The sequence below is a fragment of the Dama dama genome, chromosome 22 (assembly GCF_033118175.1).
Source record: "Dama dama isolate Ldn47 chromosome 22, ASM3311817v1, whole genome shotgun sequence".
NCBI classification, from domain to species: domain Eukaryota; kingdom Metazoa; phylum Chordata; class Mammalia; order Artiodactyla; family Cervidae; genus Dama; species Dama dama.
The window spans coordinates 44,170,815-44,185,369 of record NC_083702.1 but is presented as its reverse complement, the minus strand read 5'-3'; the positions used below and the strand labels follow the sequence as shown (position 1 = coordinate 44,185,369).

Sequence of the window (14,555 nt, the reverse complement as noted above, 5' to 3'; positions counted from 1 at the left end):
ACCCAGACATCACCGACTCAATGGACATGAGTTTGAGCAAGCTCCAGGAGCTGGTGATGGACAGGGAAGCCTGGTGTGCTGCAATCCATGGGACTGCAAAGAGTTGGACACATGACTGAGTGAATGAACTGAAGTGAACTAAGACTACAGGGTTGTAGGTGACATGCACAGAATGGCTAAGCGGTGGACTTAGGGCCCTCTCCCAGGTACCATGTGAGGAGAGCAGGGGACTTCCTGATGATTTCTCAGGCAAAGTGATGCCAGGATTGGGCTTTGAAAGATGAGCATAACTTTGCCAAGTGGTAGGAGCAGGTGTTTCTGGAAGAAGGATCTGAGGGAGGAAGTGCCTGGAACGCTCATGAGTGTGCCGATCAGCAGCAGGAGTATGACCAGTATGCAGTGAGCAGCTGGTATCTTCTGGGACTGTGCCAAGTGCTGGCAGTGCGAAGGTGAATAAGGCAGGCAGGCTGGTGAGTGAGGGTGGATGGAGAGGGTGGAGGGGCTGGGAAGAAGACCACAGAGTAGATGGAGCACTATTGGCAAAGGACCTCACAGTCTGTTGCTGGCAGGTCTTCCTTCACAGAGCCCAGGGCACAATGTGCTCAGCCATGAAGGACTCCACAGGACAGGACTGGGCTTGGTTATCTAAGGCAGTCAACAGGGAGGATGGGATTAGCTCAGGGTGGGGCCTGGTGAGCAGGGTGATTGCTTAATCTGAGCAACCCAGATGGAAGGGCGTTCACTTTCCCTTTTGCTTCTCCAGGTATAGCAGGGCCCAGAGGGTGTGTGTTGTTTATTGCACAGCTGGTGGCTGCATCTGCAGAGCTGAGAACAACTGGATCTTGTTCACACTCGGCCAGAGGAAGACTCCTGGGTAAGCAAGGGGGTAGGACCCTGCCCATCTCCCCATCCTCACGACAACCGTCTGAGAAAAGGATGATTGTCACTAGTTGACAGAAAAAGGAAACAGAAGCTCAGAGAGATGAGGTCATGGCCAGAGGGGCAGCTTAAGCAGGGGCAGAGCCTGGATGTGGGGGCAGGTGTGTCTGAGGGCTTCCTCCCACCCCCGAGGTCCCTAAATGGTGCAGAGGGAGGTCCGACACTTGCTCAGGTGGGCTCAGCTCAGGATGTGGACTCCTGAGATGTGAGCGGTGATCCTAGAAGGAAGGAGGGTGTTGGGGGTGTTCAGCCCTTTGGGAAATCTGGAGAAAGCAGATGGGTAGAGGACAGGAGAATGAAAGCCTCTTCTCCTATGGCCTGGCCACCTTGTGGCTGCCCCCAGGGTGGAGAAAGGGTTCCTTTTGAGATACAAGGTATCCAGGTTCATCACCACCCTGTCTCTGAGTGCCTGCTCAGGGCCAGGTCCTAGAGGGAAACTGAGGCCACAGAGGGGAGGGCCAGGAGACCAAGTGGGGAAAGTCAGGGCATTGCCTTCCTGTATTCTCTGGGTCCTCAGCTAAGGGCTGCCCATGAAGTTTGAATATGTGTGGGGAAGATGGTCCAGATGGAGGAAGTGAAAAGGGCTCACTACACAACGTCGGCATTGTGATCCTGGTTTTGCAATATAAAGATAAAAATTCAAACTGTAGACACACTAGTGTAACAGGAGGGGATAGGCTTAGGTCTATGTGTTTAGACAGGCAGAGATAAACTTAGGAACTTTGGGGTTATTAAAATCATATTCCTGTGACTTTCTTGGTGGTCCAGTGGTTAAGATGACCTGCTTCCCCTGAAGGGGTTGTGGGTTCAGTCCCTGGTTGGGGAATTAAGATCCCACATAGTGAACAGTGCAGCTAAAAAGTGAAAAAGAAAAAAATAAAAACAGAGGGTTCAATTTGATCAGTTTACATAAAAGAAAAGAAAATCACATTCCCTACTTACATACCAGTGTCAGAAGACCTGGTCTTGGCCTCGACCCTGCCCAGGGAGAGCTGTGTGACCCTGGACAGGCCACCTCCCCAGGGAGTGTTTGTTCAGTTCTCTTACCCAGTTTTAAAAGCTGGTTTCAGTCTGCTCATATGGGTTTGTAGCTTCTCCCTGTGTTGGGGATACTCACCATTATCTTCTCTAAGTATTGCAGACATTTTCTCCAGATCCCTTGCATTTTGATTTGGTTTACAGTGTCCTTAGCAATTTCTAATTTTTAAGAGTTCCAATGGTTTCTGGGATTTGTGTCTTGGTGAGACAGTTTTCATCAAGTTAGCAGTATTTTTCCAGTATGTTTTGCATAATGTTTTCATTACTTTCACTCTGGTTTACCTTTAGATCCCTTTAGGTTTCACTAAGTGATTAGAGCTTTTTGTTTCTTCTTCTTCCTCTTTTTATTCCTTTTTTCTTCCTTCCCTCCTTCTTTTTTTTCTCCTCCTCCTCTCCTGCTCTCCCAGACTCCCTACCTTCCTTCCTGCATGTCTGCTGCTTTATCTCCTTAAAGCAGGATTTACTTAACAGGTACCTACTGCAATCAAAAAGGAATACACTGTTTTGTTCTGCCTTTAAAGGAGCCTCCAGTGCAGTAAGGCATTATTCAGATTTTAGCAGGAGCCCATGTCTTTCCACAATTCTCTCTTCCTCTTTCTCCTCCTGTAAAAATATCATGGCTGGAGTAAGGAAACATGAGGAAATACAGGTGTTTCCTGCCACCTGAAAGTACAGTATTCCTACAAAAGCTTTCCTAAACTAAGATGGCATAGTGTGAAGAGGATGTAGGCCTCACTGCACAGTTTAGGGGCAGAGGGTGATCTTTTGGAAAGCAAGGGACACCCATAAATGGAAACACTCAGAAATCTGATGGCCCTCTCTGTCAAAAGGAGCTTTTATCAAGACAGATAAGGAAAACAAATGGAATTACCCAACTGCAGGTAAAAGAAGTGTGGTGCTGTGTCTTCAAAAGTTGGTGGTTTCATGTCCCAGTAATGGGTCCCACACCTCGTATTGTAGCCAGGCTGTGCCCGGAAGGGTGGAGGGAACCCAGAGGTCCTGGAGCAGGAGGAGCAGCAGAGAAGAAACAGGGCGCCTGCCCAGTGCTGGGAGCTGCAGGAACTCCACACAAACAGACCCGCAACCAGGAAAGTGCAAGATTCCAGGGGTGACTGGACAGGAACTGGGAGAGACAGCAGGGGAAGGAGGCTTTGGAGTGGGAACTCTAATTACAGGTAACATTTCAGCTGGTGAGGCAGGTGGGTAAAGGCTTGCAGGGGGAGGTGCAGCCTGAGCAAAGGCCTGGAAGCTGGACTGACTCTGATTAGAGTCCAGGGAGCTAGGAGTCCTCCAGGCCCCTGGACCAGGCCCTGTGGGGTCAGGAGGGTGAGGAAGAACAGGAGGAGGAGCATCAGGAGGGCCTGGTGATGGGCTAAGGGCTCTGCACTTGATCCTGCCCTAACCCCTCCTTTCCCTGCCCAAGGTGGATAACTTGTAGCCACATGGAGGGAGATGTTTGGAGAGAATCTCTGCCCACATGGAGGGGAGGCCTCAGCATCTGGCCACATAGTTGGGTGGGGACAGTCTTTTCAGGGTTCTCCTCTCTCCCACTGATAGGCTTTTCGGGAAGTGACCAGTCAGAGGCTAACAGAGGAAGACACCCCAGATAGTAATCCAGCAGCGGAAGTACTGTCCAGCATCCACACCCAGCTGAGGCCCCAGTCAAGGGTCAGGACCAGGACAAGAATGGAAGAGAAGGTCAGAAAGATGAGCTCAAGGGTCCAAATGCATTTTCAAGTGTTCGGCATCATCCAGGATCAGCCCTTTCTGCCCAAGCTCTCCTCCTCTCTCTGCCTTGGCTCTTGGTCCTTGTGTTTCCCAGTTTCAATTGGCTGCCCTGGCTCCTGGGGTCCTACAGCTTTAAGGCAGAGAAGGAGGCAAGGGACCAGCCAGCTCTCCTCTCCCACATGCCTGGAGGTGGGCCTGTCTGTGTAAATTCTCTCCCATCCACACAGTCAGTGCCCACAGCCTCTGCCAACAGGCATACCCCTGGTAATCAAGCTGATGATTACTCTTCTTGAGGGGAACCCTGGGCATTGCAGAGGGAAGCTGATAGAAAGATTCTAGGATCAAATATCAGGATAGGGGGTTTGGGGGAACTCTAAGGAAGTTGGGGCACTCTAGATTGGGTGCTGTAGAGAATGGCAGGGGCAGTTTTACCAATGATTGTGTCGGTAACTATCTATGGAGAGGGGAGACCAGAGCAAGGATAAAGGTGTAATTGGTAAATAAAGAGCAGTCATAGTTTTCAGCCAAGGGAGGGAGTGTGAAGACTCTGAGTTCCTGCCACCACCAACCCTGCTTTTAATTACTATTATTGTTAGCAGCAAAGTGAGAAAAAGCCGGGTATGGGATCTTGAGCCCAGAGAGTGGGGTGGGACCCAATTCTTCATGAACGAGGTTTCTGACCTTGGGCAAATCGCAGAATATCTATGTGTCAGCTTCCTAAGCTGTAAACGGGGATATGGTGGTACACACCTCCTGGTTATCAGAACAATATGGATTATAATTTATAAAGTCTTAGAGTAACTACCAGTGCAGAGAAAAATCAGAATTACAACCCACTCTCACAAGTAGCTGTTACTGTAACTATAAGGACCTTTACTATCATTTCAGTCAGGTGTCAGGAAGAATACTTAAATAAGTACTCTTTTGCCTTCATAAAATACTGCCTAAGTGTAATTAACACGCTTTCTTATCTCATCTCCCAACACAAGATAGTCACAACTGGAACCAAAAGACATTCTTTCTATATAAAGATCTGCTATTTAAAAAAATAACAGAGAACTGGCAAGACAAAGGATGGACACCATCACATATGATATGTGTGAATGTAAATTTGTACAGTTTCTTTGCATAACAAAGTAGCTTAAGTATGAAAAAACGTTACGTGTTGATACCCTTGGATCCAGTCATTCTACTTCTAGAAAGAGTTTAATCAAAGAATTTTAAATGTAGGCAAGGTTTTATGCAAGAACAGTGTTCTTTGCACTATTATTTACATAAAGAATTAAAAACAGCCTGAAGTCCAACAATCAGGAGTGGACAGCAAAGAAGACACCATTCAGGTCCTCAGCTGACCAGGGCAGGGCTGCAGGGATTGGAGTGGGGCTGGTGGGACTCCAGAAAAAAGGTCTGTGGGATAAAGGCTATTGCAGAAGCGAGGAAGATGTGGGCTGAGGGAGCTACAGCACCGGGAAGTTTATCAAGGCAGAGACTCGAGCACAGGGTGCATGACATCATTTGCAGTAAAAAGAGCCCTTTTCCGATTAACATGCATCCACAAATAGACATTTTTGTACATTAAAGCAAGTAGAGCATAGTCATCACAAACCTGGGATTTGGATCAGAAAGACTTGGGTTCAAGGCCGGGCTCCAGCAGAAATGTGAAAATTGGACTGACCTGAGTTTAGGTGAGTTTCAGGAGCCTGCACATCATAGACAGTGGGTCAATATCACCTATAACCAATTAGTAACACAAGCGTTCCCAACCTCATGTGATTTCCAGAGTATTCTCTTCCTACCTGTTCTTCTGTCTCTGGTTTTATTGCTCCTGTAACTTCGCAGATGGCTGTCTCCTCTCTGATTATCCTCTCCTTGTGCCCCAACAGGAGAGCAGGACTCTGGCTGGGGAGGACGGTGGGAGGATGAGTAACTTTCCTTAACAAGTGATCTGCAGAGCCCAGGGGACAGAGAACCATGCTGGGCTAAGTCCCTGGTGGCACTGGTGGCCGTCCCAGGGGAACCTGCCAGAGACCACACCCCTCGCTGCTCCCTACAGCCACTGCTCACGCGTGATCAAGCCCACAATCTGTTTTCTCTTCCCCAAGGGTGAAACGACACCTTCTTCCAGCCTCACACAGAAGGGTGAGATCTCTAAGACCTTGCTGCTGCCACCATGAGCTCAAAAGATCCCAGGGACCACTCAGGTAGTCAGCCACCTTGTCTCTGGCAGGTTCCTACTTGTGACCCAGAATTCAGGGTGGTGCCTCCAGGCCAAATTAACCTGCTGAGTAATCAAGAACGAAGAAAGGCGTGGATAAGCATCCCCCAGAGAGGCAATGGGGAGTCCCCTAACACTTGGCGGTCTGTCCCCACAGCCTCTTTCCTGGTCCTCTCCTCAGGGAGCCACAGCCAAGATGCTAACTTCCTCCCCCTGCCTTCTGACCCCCTGCTAATGACTCAGAAGTGAGGCCAGGACAGCCCATGGAGGGGGCTGGACACAGCAGAGGAAGTCTCCAAGGCCAGGCGGAACAGGGAGGGGAGGTCCCCTGGAGCTTCTCCTGCCCTCTCCCTTGGTCCAAGCCTCCTTCTGCTCCCAGACCCTGGGCTGTCAACACAGAGGCTGTTTCCTCCACCACTCGCCCTGCTGCCCACCCAGCTGCTCTCTGAGGGTCAGCGGACTCTAAACTGAACCCCAATCTGGCCTTTGCTGCCTCCCACACAGGCCTCCCAGATCTGGAGCACCTTACCTGACCTAACCTGTAAAATGATAAGAATATTTCCCTATGTTTTGATGAGGACCAAATATAATGTGTGTCCGTGGCCTGGGCCGTGGCCTACCACATAGCAGGTCCTGCCTAGTGTCGTGCTGTCCCCCCTACCTGGAATGTGTTAGTTCCAAGTAGAAACCTCTCCCCTTCTCTAGAATCCCCTCTCCCCTGTGGAGTGTTAGGGCCTCTGCCCAGTGCTCCCATGATACACACCTGATTACCAGGTGACTGCCTCAGGCAGGCACTAGCTCTGTCATTCTCAAACACCCACACAGACACCCAGGTGCTTGGTTATTTCCTCCACCCACACCACCCTCATCAATCAACACAGATCTAGTGCTGTGGGTTCCCTCCCAGTGAGCCCTGAGTTCATTTCTCCCTTAGTGATGCATGAGAAAAAGAAAACCTAAGAACACTTAATACTTCAGGGAAGAGAGAGAGAGTGGAAGAGATCTGACGTCTCTTCATTTAATGAGGACACTGGTATTACTGAATTAAGGCCCCACACTTAAGGCCTCATTTCACCTAATTACTGCCTTAAAGCCCCCTATCTTCTAATACAGTCATTGCAGAGTGGGTGGGTCTGGGCATTAACTTATGAATTGGGGCTGGTGCATACAGTCCCCCTGAGACCCCAGATAAATCCATCAACAGCATGCCAGATGAATCCTGGTCAGAAAGTTGAACTTTAACCACTTATACTCGATACCATTTACATCACACCATAGTTTATTCGAATCTTCAATTTTTATTTTTCTGTCTAGAGAGCCAAAACTTTTTTGAGGATGTCATTGAGTATTTCCAGGAGAGTGTGACATTGGAACAACTGCAATTCCTGCTCACTGAAGACAAACCCTGGGAGAATTTTGTGACTGAGGCCGGTTTGTCCAGGTAACCATGCAGGTACCCCAGGAATGTCACCAACATGCCCCCAGGAAGATTCTCCCAGACTGGTTTCCTCCAGGCAGATCCTATGGTTGGGGTCGAGAATGTTCCTCCTCAAGATGCTATGTGGAATGTTTCCTCCATGTTATTTATTGGCAGTGAATGACGTTGGGTCAGAAGAGACAAAACCTGGAAGGAAGGGCAGGTTATATGACCTTGGACAAGTTACTGAATTACTTTCTGCTTCATCATCTGTTCAGTTTTATTGTGAGGACCCTGAGATCATGCACACAAGTGCTTTTCATGATTGCTGTCAGAGAGTAGGTGTTAAATCAATGTTAATTTTAAAATAAGCTTGTTGGGAAGAATCAGGGACCTTCTTCCTGGAGATGAGAACCAAGAAGAACTTCCTTTGGGTCAAGTCAGAAAATTCTGACCCGAACATCATTTTGTGTTCCTGGGGATTCCGACTAGAACTCTTTCATTCCCCATCTTAGGAATTATATCAACACTGCAGGTTCCTGCTGGCTAATAAGGCAGAGAGGCTGGAGGGGAACTGGTTGGACCTGGTGGGATCCTGGATCTAGCCCTGCCCAACTGTGGGCCGGTGGGTTTAAGACTTTGAGTCTCAGGTTTTTTATGTGTTATGTGTCCAGTGGGAATAGCAATTCAATCTGATGGATTGTGGTGATGGCCTCAGAGTGAACTGCAAGGTCAGAGGTGGGGAAACAAGTGCAATCATCTCATCCAAAGGCCCAGGGAGACCTGGACCAGGGTCAGACCAGGGGTCAGGGTGGAGCAGAGGGTCCAGGTTGGAGGACTAGTAGGCAGGCTTGGGCAGCAGGGCCAGGACTAGAGTGAGGAGAGTGGGCCTTAAGGACACAGAACTGAAGGGGCTGTGACTCTAACAGAGGTTCCGGGAGTTGGAGAGGGGACATTTCTTCCCTTCCTGGTGGGATCCCCTCAAGCTGGGCTAGAGGGCCCTGGGTGACCGTGTCCTCCATACCCTGCCTGGGACCTGAATTCTCACTCCATCTGGGACCCTCTTCTAGTCTATGTGGAGCTGCCCTGACAGTGGGAAGGCCGTGTGGTTCCCTCCAGGGTCACAGTGAGTGGCTGTGATTGTGCATCATTTGAGGGATTCCGAGTAGCCTCACACATCCCCACCCAAGAGGAAAACACTTGCGCTACCAGCTGTGCAAGTGCCGGTCTCAAATGGGTGTTTCCTCACGTCTCTTGAATCTTTAGAGGTTCCATAAAGTTGCACATGGCCTTGGGGTGCAGGCTCATGTAGCTGTCAGAAATTAGCCTATAACCCCTGAGAGATCAGGGGTGCTGGGTCCTGGGCAGGAGTCAGTGAGGTGGGCTGGAGGGGCCACGGGGAACAGGACTCACAGCACATCTCCTGCTTCTCAGTCAATACGGGCAGTGAACAGACACAGTGTCCTTCTGCTGAGAAGGCCAAGGGTTCAGGCTTGGGTGAGAGCAGAAGCCAGGCAAAATGATCATTAAGGGTCCTTCTAGCTGAATTTTGATTAAAAAAAAATAAAATTCTAGGTGCACAGTTAGCCAATCTGAAAAGTATGAGGACACAGTCCCGGGAGTATCCTTATATTTCCCATCAAGGGCAAATTTGGGGGTTCCCACAACCACCCTCAGATTCTAGAACTTCTTAGAAGGATGCACAGACTCACTTAAAGATTCAAGATCCCAGTTATGGTCTATTACAGGGAAGGATGCAGTTTCCCATAGGGCAGAGTCTAGGTGGGTTTCACACACGAAGCTTTCATTGTCCCCCGGATGCGTTACTGTCCTGGATTCAGTGGGGCAGGACACATGGAGCACTGCCCGCCAGGGACACTCACCCTATTTAACAACAAATTATCCTGACCTGTCATCTCCAGCCCCTCCCAGAGGTCAGACTACTGCCCTAGAGCCCAGCTCCTCCGGAGGTCAGAAGTGATACCACGTGACCCAGAGGCCCATCACATGTCAACTTGTCAGACTGTCCAGAGGCCAAAGTCCCAGGCAGATGAGGACATTCTTATCAGCCAGAATATTTTGGGGGCCTAGGGACCACATCCTAGCAGCCAAGAGCAAAGAACAAGAGGACTCCTCACTATACACTAAGTTCCTTGAATGAAGGGATTTCTTCTCTAATCCCACTTCTCTTTGTTTATCTGTGAAGTTTCCATTTTACACACATTCTGGAAGTGATGGTATTGGTCTGCCTTTGAGGTGTCTTTATCAAATATCTCTCTTAAGTTAAAGGTATCCTAAGATGACCTTTGCTTATTTATTCCATGTTTGAATAAGCACATGAAGCACTAACAATATCCAAATGAGGGTTTAAGGTTGGCAAAGTTTTTACGTTAGTAAAATTCTTGTGATTTACAATAAAATCTCTGTGGTTTATCCTTCTGGCCAACTCTGTTATCTTAAAATGTAAATTATGGGAGTAGGTCTGGTGAGGTCTTTACAACCTCCAGACATTCTTTGGATTCATTGGAGAGTATATAACTCCATTGCTAACAGCAGCAAGGGGGTGCTCTTTCTACCCCCTTCTGATGTCTATGTCAGAAGCTTTCTCTATCTCCTTTATACTTTAATAAAAGTCTATTGCACACACAAAAAAAAATTTCTGTGGTTTATGCAGGATAGAGCTTGTTGAGCCTGCTTCATAGAGAAGCAAACTGTCTTTCTAAGGCTTTAATGTTCACTGTTACAGGGAAGAGGCAGATGTACTACGTGAATATCTGATCAAGCTACAAACAGACTTGGCCAGGGAGGACCAAGACAGGCTCCAAAACTATCAGCAGGAAAAGGAGAGGTTTTTGAAGGAGTTTCCTCAGGTAATACAGGAGCTAAAGGAGAGCATAAAAAAGCTCTGTGAGCTCGCAGACAATGCTGACAAGGTGCACAGGAACTGCACCATCTCCAATGTGGTAGCCTCCTCCACCGGCGTTGCTTCTGGTGCCCCGGGCTTCCTTGACCTGGTTCTGGCACCCTTTACAGAAGTCCTCAGCAGACTCCCAGCCACTGGACTAGAGCTGGGAGCAGCAGCTACTGTAACAGGTGTGTCCACCAAGGAGGTAGAAAATGTAAACATGTCATCAGCAGAAACCCAGGCCAGTCTCCTTGATACAGCCAAAATAATTTCCTATGGAAGGAATCTCTACGAAGTTAAAGACTTTGGGAGTCATATTCGTGCCATTAGGGTGGCCAGAGGCAACCCTCAATTAGTAGCCACTGCTCAGCACTACCTAACCCCCGGGCGAGTCTCTGTCCAAAGTTCCCAACAGGTGAGAAGACATTTCGGAGGCACAGCTCTGGCAGCAACAAGAGCAGCCTACATCGGGAGTGGAGTCATGTCAGGTTTATTCTTTGCGCTGGATGTGTACTCCTTGGTGAAAGACACACAGGACTTGCAGGAGGGGGCAAAGACAGCATCGGCTGAGAACATGAGGCAGAAAGCCCAGGAGCTGGAGACGAAGTTGGAGGAGCTCACCTGGATCTATGAGAGTCTGCAATAGGGCCTGACTGGCCACCCCTAGAGCAATGCAGGGACCAGGCACATGTGCAGGGTCATGGGGAGAAACCACTTGTTTTGGACTAAAGAAGACACAGAGGGCAGAATAAGGGAGAGACAGGGAGACGAGCAGTGAGAGGCCAGGAATAGGGGAGCTTTGAAAATGGGAGAAAGCCAAAGAGTTAGGATTGTAGAGATCCAGCACAAGTAGCAGGGGCTCCTCTGTCGCCCTCCTCAGGGTTTGATATTCCAGCAAGAAGGGTTTCCCCCTGGTGACCATCTCTAGCCCTACTTTGCTAGCATCAACTCACCTTTGAACTCATTGGGTAGTGACTTGTTTGTTTCCATGTTTTATTAAAGTATAGTTGATTTACAATATTGTATTAGCTTCAGGTGTATAGCAAAATGATTCAATTTTATGTGTATCTATGAACATATTTTTCCTGTTTTAATTTTTTATAAGTTCTTCAGTTCAGTTGAGTTCAGTCACTCAGTGGTGTCTGACTCTTTGTGACCCCATGGCTGCAGTACGCCAGGCCTCCCTGTCCATCACCAATTCCTGGAGTTTACCCAAACATGTCCATTAAGTCAGTGATGCCATCCAACCATCTCATCCTCTGTCATCCCCTTCTCCTCCCACCTTCAATCTTTCCCAGCATCAGGGTCTTTTCCAGTGAGTCAGCTCTTCACATCAGGTGGCCAAAGTATTGGAGTTTCAGCTTCAGCATCAGTCCTTCCAATGAATATTCAGGACTGATCTCCTTTAGGATGGACTGGTTGGATATCCTTGCTGTCCAAGGGACTCCCAAGAGTCTTCTCCAACACCACAGTTCAAAAGCATCAATTCTTCAATGCTCAGCCTTCTTTATGGTCCAACTCTCACATCTGTACATGACTACTGGGAAAATCATAGTTTTGACTATAGGGGACTTTGTCGGCAAAGTGACGTCTCTGCTTTTTAATACACTGTCTAGGTTGGTCATAACTTTTCTTCCAAGAAGCAAATGTCTTTTAATTTCATGGCTGCAGTCACCATCCACAGTGATTTGGAGTTCAAGAAAATGAAGTCTGTCACTGTTTCCATTTTTCCCCATCAAGGATGTCTGCATGAAGCCAAATTCTCTCCCCACTCATGGAAAATGGAGAGATGTGGACACAGCAGAGTGGACCCCAGAGTCTCTGTGAAAGAAGAGTTCAGGCAGCTTTCCCCTGAGGTGGGGCTGTTGCAGAAGTGAGTTGACATTTGATGCCAGTCGCAGAGGGTCCCCATTGGCCCCACCAGACTCAGCTCCCTGTGGCCCCTAGGGACTCAGGCCTTGAGCTTCCTTCTTTGGACAAGAGGTAATTGATGTTTATGACTCATCTCAAGCTAACAAGGAGCATTTATGGAAGGAAAGTGTCAGGGAATGTTTAACAGGAGGATTCCTGTGTGCTATCTGCTATCTCTCTTGAGCCCTCTGTTCCTTATCAGTCCATGTCAGGTGAGAGAAGCAGGCAAGCCTCTCCCAGGATGGAGATCATAGAGATGGGATGCTTGCATAGGATTTCCTTCATTAGCTTTTCCATTTGGTGAAAGGGATTGTTTACAACCCTCTTTTGATATGGATCGCCTTTTGGCCTTATGGCCTCTATTGCTTCTTGCTTCCTTGATAACTTGTAAAGTCTAGTCTCTTGATCTTTATCTGAAGAATCTACCTTGTATTACAGTATATATACTCTTACAGAATTCAATAAAGCACACTTGTTCCATCAGAGCTTGTGTCCCCGTGTCTTTCTCTCTTTCTGACTGATTCCCTGGAGAGTGAAGGCTGGCTGCATAACCCAGGGAATATTAGCCTCCTTCCCTCTTTCACTTTCTCATCTTCGACTCCGGACCACCAGGTTCTGATCCATTAAAGGACCCCAACAGGAAAGTACATTTTAGATGACTGGAAAGCTTAAGGATTTCTCTTCCTCAAAGGAAATGGCATAGTCCAGAAAACAGACCGACCAGCCAGTTTCCCCATTTGGGGGCAAGTCTGAACCTTAGTTTTCCCAGGTGACATTGAGATAGTAAATGTTTCCATCACAGGGCTGAGGTAGCTTGCACGACGGTGTGTGTGAAAGTGTTTCACAGACTGTAAAGTGTTCAGGTGCTATGTTTTCCCACAAAGTTTCAGCTTTTTAACAATTTGTTTTCATTTTTAAAAATCATCAAATTTACCATTTTACCCACTTTTCAGTGTACAGGTCAGTGGTATTAAGGACACTCACATCATTGTACACCCAGGATCACCATCCATCCACAGAATGTTTTACATCAAAAATGAAACTTTGTCCCAATTATAAACTAATACCTCATTCTCCCTCCTCTCCACCCCTGGAAAGCACCAGTGTACCCCTGGTTTTTATGAATTTGACTCCTCTCAGGATCTCATGTGAGTGGAATCATACAATATTTGTCCTTTGTGATAGGATTTTTTTCTTTCTTTTTTCTTCCTGTGGTAAAATATACACAACATAAAATTTACCACTTAACCATTTTTAAATGTACAGGTGAGTGGTATCAAATACATTTATATATTGTGCAGCCATCACCACCATTCATCCCCCTATTCTTTCTTCCTGAAACCTGAGACTCCTCTGGACCGTGACTCCCCCTCCTCCTCCCACAGCCCCTGACAACCACCACCCTACTTTTTGTCTTGATCAATTTGCCTACTCTGCAAACCTAATAAAAACAGAAAATACAATAAGTTTCTTGTAACTGTTTTATTTCACTGAACATAATGTCTTCAAGGCACATCCAAGCTGTAGCATGTGTCTGAATTTTCTTCCTTTTAAAATAATTTTTTAAAAAAGAACTTGCTTCCTTTTTTAAGTGAGTAATAGCCTGTGGTATGTATAGGCAGAATTTCTCTTATATTATTTTTCTTCCTTCCTCACTCTGGCTATTGTGACGAGGGCAGCCTGGCAGTGAGTGGCCGAGACCCGTTCCCTTGAGGTCGCCTGTGCTGTCGGCCTGGAGGGCATCCCCTGTGCTCTGCCCCCTGGGGTCCACCTCCATCAGCAACTCTGATGACTCTAAAGCCTTCTGGTCACATGCTCAGTCTGAAGTTCCCTACTCACTCCCACCGATCCTATAAAAAGGGACGAGGACAGGCAGGTGGGTTGCTGGAGCCATCCTGGGGTGCTTCTCTTGTGATGTTGGGGTTAAGTGGAGCCCAATTTTATTATTATTGAATCTTTAGGATCTCCAAATGGGTGGTCTCAGCTCATGCCCTGGGTTGAAGCCTTGCTGAGTCCTCACCTGATTTGAGTCTGCAGCTCCCGTGGCTGCTCTCCCATGAGCTGGTGTTTATTGAGTCCATGATGGGTTGGCGTCTATTAGGCATTCTCAGCAGAGGACCTTCATGACAGCTGGACACAGCTCCTCTGGGTTAGCTGAGTTCTGCATCTCAGGGAGGTTTTGCTTAACTTCCAGACAAACTCATGCTAGTGGAAGAGAGAAGAATCACTAGGAGGGAGTTTACTGGGGAAAAAACTATTTAAAGGGGGAAAAAAAGCAACTTTAAACAAGGAGTGGCATTTCCAATAGGCAGTGACAACCTTGGTTTGAATCTTGGCTCCTCCCTGAGTTGCTGGAAGAAAGCCCCCTCCTTGCCCCTGCCATCAGCTACCCTACTGCAAAG

The 14,555-nt window shown here is 47.8% G+C and overlaps 1 protein-coding gene across 1 annotated transcript; it reads left to right on the top strand.

The window, feature by feature from the left end:
• The first annotated feature begins 446 nt into the window (after positions 1 to 446).
• Positions 447 to 12,636, top strand: LOC133043915 (apolipoprotein L3-like). Its single transcript, XM_061125336.1, has 5 exons — positions 447 to 470; positions 764 to 874; positions 5,808 to 5,906; positions 7,235 to 7,361; positions 10,084 to 12,636. Exons 3-5 carry the CDS (start codon positions 5,876 to 5,878, stop codon positions 10,886 to 10,888), a joined length of 963 nt encoding a protein of 320 aa, XP_060981319.1. The 5' UTR covers positions 447 to 470; positions 764 to 874; positions 5,808 to 5,875; the 3' UTR covers positions 10,889 to 12,636.
• Positions 12,637 to 14,555: the final 1,919 nt, after the last annotated feature.